The 5,765-nt window shown below is 38.4% G+C and overlaps 2 protein-coding genes across 2 annotated transcripts; one reads left to right on the top strand and one right to left on the bottom strand.

Annotated features, from left to right (window-relative positions):
- Nucleotides 1–1,044: 1,044 nt before the first annotated feature.
- Nucleotides 1,045–1,521, bottom strand: EV154DRAFT_487719 (uncharacterized protein; the record flags this gene model as incomplete). Its single annotated transcript, XM_051599003.1, has 2 exons — nucleotides 1,045–1,334; nucleotides 1,458–1,521. The coding sequence occupies 2 exons, from the start codon at nucleotides 1,519–1,521 to the stop codon at nucleotides 1,045–1,047; spliced, it is 354 nt and encodes a 117-aa protein (XP_051451189.1).
- A 466-nt stretch (nucleotides 1,522–1,987) lies between these two features.
- EV154DRAFT_570728 (uncharacterized protein) lies at nucleotides 1,988–3,326 on the top strand (the record flags this gene model as incomplete). The annotated part of the gene is made up of 3 exons (XM_051606213.1): nucleotides 1,988–2,309; nucleotides 2,372–2,683; nucleotides 2,884–3,326. The coding sequence occupies 3 exons, from the start codon at nucleotides 1,988–1,990 to the stop codon at nucleotides 3,324–3,326; spliced, it is 1,077 nt and encodes a 358-aa protein (XP_051451188.1).
- Between the last annotated feature and the right edge of the window lie 2,439 nt (nucleotides 3,327–5,765).

Genomic DNA, 5,765 nt, shown 5'->3' with positions numbered 1-5,765 from the left:
ACCAGCAAACAGATTTCGTCAGTATACAGCAAGGAGGGTTTAAACCTAATTTGTCTGCTATGGATCATGCCGTAGTGCTTGATGAATTAATGCATCGATTTAAAACCAACAACAACAACACGCCACCCACAGTCATCACACTTGACGTTGCGAAAGCATACGATCAATGCCCACGCGATACTATTTGGAACACTATGCACAACAAAAACTGTAATTGTTGTGATCGAGCTTATATACAGATATAACTCTATCATCAATTCTTTCTTTCTTATTTGATAACCTTTCTATAAATCATTATTGCATTACTCTTTAAATCAAATACATGCTATTACACTCTATTTACTACGCATTGATTACTCATCAATATATAGAAAACAGTAGTCATACATTTATTCCAGATAATACAATCCAATGATATGATCGCTCGTCAATAACAAGATTCTGGAAGGTACCATGAGATGCTCGATCTTTAACTGACAATACGCCTATTGTATATTTGACAGGTTTCACTTTAATGATTGATATTCAGCCAGCCCTGAATATGTATATAAAGAACCCAATTTATTGTATAATAAAGACTTTAGTTTATTTTTGCAGTTTGATAATTTCACTTCGTCAAATTTCTTTATTTTATTCTAATTCGTTGTTTTATCTCTCGAATTTCTCAATACAGCTAATCTTCTTCATCTAGCCGTCATTGTCATCATTATCCTTATCTTCCTTACTCATTATATTTTCCGTTTTCTCTGTTCATGATGCCAACTATTGGAAATACACGAAAAGCCTAACGCAATTGAAACAATCCCACTATGGTTTGGTGTGTTTCGATAGAAACAACCATTCTCAGAAAAACTAAAAAAGGAGAAAACCGCAAGGAACAAAGGATGATTTTTCTCACACTGGTAGTAGTAAAAGTGTCATTTATCAACAGGATTCAGCTGAAGGGTTTGTTTGTGACACTTTGGTTTTTTGTAATATCACAGAGATAAATAATATTGTTCAAGTGGGGATGAATTGGTAAAGACGGGAACTAAAATCGTTAGTTTATTTGGCAACACTAGGGCGCCAGACACAATTAACGTGTGGGTGATTTAGTGAAGCAGAATTTTTGGAGCATCTTTTGCAAGCCTTTGCTAAGCGATAAAAAAGCAAAACCGGGTAAATCACCGAAACGAGCAGTTGTTTCACGTCAGAATCAAAACATCTGTTACCAACCCGATCTTTATCATTAAAGTTTTTAAAATGACCTCTAAGACAACTAGCCGATGACGAAGAATCATTTGGTCTACACGGAGCGAAAGGAGCCAAGACGTTGGGCTCATTGATACGAGAGGCTAATGTGGCAGAATCATTTGGGTAACCCGAAACAAAGAGGTCAAATACGTTGGGTTCATTGATACCATCGCCCGAAGGCGAAGGTTTGTCAAGACCAGAATACAATCTCCTTTAGGTTGTACATTTGCTTGATGCTTGCTTTAACAGAAAGTTGACAACAAGACTTGTCGCAAAAGTCACAATCATAATCTTTATATCCTAATCTCTAGACGTTAGACATGTTTGATCAAAAGAAGGTAGGTGTAGAGTTAAGGGAAAAACAAGATAAAGAAAACGACAAATATAAAGAAACGTTAAAAAACTATAAATGCATGTTGGAGCTTTACGAAAGATATGACTGTTTTAATTACTGGAGACAGTGAAATATTTGACGATTAAATTTTTATAAAAAAACTAAAACCAACTGATGGTGTGGTTATTACTAATAGACTAAATAATAAGGGTAATGCATGCCAATTGCTCTTGCTGTTTAAACTTGGTAATAATTAAATAAACAGAAAAAAAGAGAAAGAGACTTTGATAACAGTTCTAGTAATTGAGCAATATGAAGAGTTACTGTACAGCTGGATTGTTAAAATTTAGGTCTCAGTAGTAACTGCGCAATGTTCTAAAAAATTCAGGTGACTACTCGTCTTTCTTTCGCTTTAAAAACATGACGGTACCCTCAACATCTCTTGAGAACCATAATCATGGCCCTTCAAAGACACTAACACGCTCTTTTCGAGATGTGGCTGCACAAGCCTTACCACCTCCAGCATACCGAAATAATCCCAATTCGAAATCTCGAATTACCATCTCCCTTGGGAACTCCACCTTCAAACCCATTACTGACCTTAAAGATCAAAAACCAGCTATTCATCGTAACAGTAGTTATAAACATGCCGTCTTTTACTTTGTTGAAAACGAATCTTTAAACTTAATACCTGAATTTCAAAAAGCACGTAATGTGCGTTTTCCTTTTCGTACCTGTCTCGGTACTCATGCCACTGATGACAGTCAGGGCAAGATTATCGAAGTTATTTTAAACACCAATCAGCTGTTGACGATGCCGTTAACACTCCTATTCTTATTGGGCACGACAGAAATTTCTATGCCACTCCTGCCTTCCCTCAGGATAACATCATTTTGAAGGTCCACCTTTCAAAATTACCTTTATTGCCAGTAGCCGACCTACACACCACTCTGGTCAATCATTTCTCTCGATTCGGTAACGTGAGAGACGTAACAGTTTACCTAGACGACGAATCCAAGACATCTTTTTGTGGGAATGGGGCTATCTTTTTAGATAGATCAATTCACCCAACTAACCCTAAAGCCTGGGCTAAACGGACTTACAAAATTGATCTGGGTAACTAGTCTTTTTGCCTTGGAAAATGGGCTAAGATGAAATCACATTGTGTATATTGCAAACAAATGGGTCATACCCGTAAGGACTGTCAAGAGATTCCAACCATAAGTAAGACGTGTAACCTGTGTGATCGACGTGGTCATCTAGCCCGCCATTGTCCCCGCGCTCACGATAACCCGATCGCATCATCAAAAAACGAGTACGTAACGAAGAACAACCTTTTGTCCCAAGAATTAATAAGCTTTTAATTAATGCTGTACCGTCAGTCAATGTGGACGATAATGTTACCACACACAGTACCACCGCAGTCAACCCAGCCAACGAGGATGTACCAGTGCTTCAACCATCCAACTATTTTACGGTATTATCAACTAATGAATCCATGATGGATGTTTCTGAAGATGATAATAATCGGTTAACAGATGCCGAAGAACCACCACTTATTTCAAACGATTTTCCAGTCATCGTTGAAGAAAGATCGGCCGCCAATACCAGTGTCCCCAAGACTACCCCAACCACAGTTACTAATTCTGCCACAACTCACCAGCGAATCTCTCCTCGTGCTAACAAACGTGTCGCTGCTGTCAAATATGACCCTTCCTCCTCTTCACCGATATCTTCCATTCGGAAGACGTCTGCCTGATGAGGGGGCAGATTTAAGTATCTCCAACATTTTTCTTTAAAAAAAAAAAAAAAAAAAATTACTCCATGAATTTACATAATTCAAATCATTCAACCATTACTAATTCACATACCACTACAACTTCAGAGTCCGTAATTCCTTCTCCTTCTTATAACACTCAAGAACCATTTTTGGTGGAATCATGCCATTCAAGCACTATCAGGATTGCTATCTTAAACTATCGCACCCTTGTCAAAACCAATGAACCTTCTCGTCGTCAAGACTTTATACGCTTTCTGCGTAAACAAAGCCCACCTCTAGACATTATTACTCTACAAGAAACACACGCTTCAACTACCCAATTGAAGCTACTTCTTGATAATTTATTTCAAACCAAACAAACAGTGTGGAGCAATGATTGTGGCATAGTCTGCTTTAACCCTTCACTACAACTAAATCCAGATTTCATAACAATAGACCAACGGGTGATAAAGTGTACCTTTACTCATGTTCAACGTACCTTTGATCCTCTCACTGTTGTTACTTTATATCCGCCAGCACAACTCGCCGAGGGTCAGCAATGTTTTTCAGTAATCATTGAAATGCCTTTTCTCGCTCTAGTGAGGATATTTCTACAGTCGATCTTCCCTCCCGTACGCCAAGTTTGCCTACCCGAACAATCATCACTGGTGATTTTGATTTTAGCTTTAATGATGTATCCAATACTTTGTCTGGCACACGGGGTTCGCCTAACAACCAAGTTCCCTGGAATCAAGAGCTTCAATCCAATTTTAGAAATTGCTTGGACTCAGCTACTATATCATCTACATTTGGACGGGGTCAACAGATGTCTACTATTGATTTCATACATTTGACAACTGATTTATTCTCTGACAAAATCAAATTCATCGTGGAATTTATATCATCTACATAGACTGACCATGCTCTTTTGACTTTTTCTTTTAAGTGCAGTTTTACCCATTTAGGAAAAGGACTCTGGCGAGCAAATCCGGCCTTAGCTTGTAACCCAATATTTTTCGATTCAATACACCACGAGATAGATAAAATCTGCTCTATGTTTCATCTTAATCTTGGTCCTCAGCTTCGATGGGATCGCATTAAAGAGAGTGTTAAAGAAGTTACTCGTAAAGCTGGCCGGCATCATGCAAATTGGCGTAAGAAACAGTTAGATGTGCTACAGCTTAAACCAACCTCGATCCTCAGCAATGTGTCATTGACTCCAGTTGTCTTACAATTCAAACTTTCCAAAGTGGAAGCAAAAATTCAGGGATTACAAGAGGAAATAATTAACAATGATTCTTTACCGGCTAAACAATGTTTGGAGGGAAACAGGTGAATCTTCACCTTCCTTTTTAAAACGTTTTATAGCTACTCGAATTACCAAAAGCTTTATACCTGAATTACTACATCCCATCACATCAGCATCTTGTACATCTCCAGCAACTTTGACCGATGCAGCTCACTCTTTTTACCAAAGATTATACACTCCAGACAATATCAACTTAAATGCAACTGATCTGATGGCTGAGACAATCCACGATAGTTCGGTACTTGACGACAGTCAATGAGAGTATCTCTTATCGGAATTTACGGAAGATAATTTACTGGACGCGGCTAAACGGTCTCCTTCACAAAGTAGTCCAGGTATAGACGGTATTCCGTATCAAATTCTGTTCCATGTCTTACATAATGCTGCTGCAATACGGGTGGCATTACAAGTGTACAATAATGCTCTTTTAAAGAGTATTTTTCACCAGTTGGAACAAAACGTGCATGATTCTCCTTCATAGAAAAGGTGATCTCACAAATCTTAGTAATCGTAGACCAATTAGTCTTATCAACACTGATGCCAAATTATTCACTCGTATGCTGAACGCTCGCCTGATGATGTACATAAATGACTTGATCAGTCCACAACAGATCGGATTTATGCCTAGCCGGTTTATCGGCGAAAATGGAAAAATCTGCCAACGGTAATGTCTATCGCTGAGCACACTTCTTTTAAGGCCATTGGACTATTACTAGACCAGGAGAAGGCCTATGATCGGATTCATCCAACATACCTCGCTCGAGTGATGAACAAATTTAGAATACCTAGCTCAATAATATCGTCACTGTGCACGCTGTTTTTTACTACAGAAATTTATATTAATATAAATGGACACCTGTCTACACCAGTTCGATGACGACGAGGTCTGAGACAAGGCGATCCTATTTCACTTTTGCTGTTTAATATAGCTTTTGATCCCTTCCTTTGATCCGTGCAACAGGCAACCAACTTCCAAGGCTTTAGTTTTCCATCATTAATATCTGAACCATCTCCTGAGCCTTTAATAGTGATGGCTTATGTGGATGACACTTTGGTGTTTTTAGAGACACATCAAGATTTTAATTGCTTAGAGCAACTCATTACCCAATATGCTCTCGCTTCCAACGCAA

This window comes from Mucor mucedo (genome assembly GCF_025094135.1).
Source record: "Mucor mucedo strain NRRL 3635 chromosome Unknown EV154scaffold_198, whole genome shotgun sequence".
NCBI lineage: Eukaryota > Fungi > Mucoromycota > Mucoromycetes > Mucorales > Mucoraceae > Mucor > Mucor mucedo.
The sequence above is the reverse complement of the archived record's forward strand: the minus strand, read 5'-3'. Positions and strand labels throughout refer to the sequence as shown.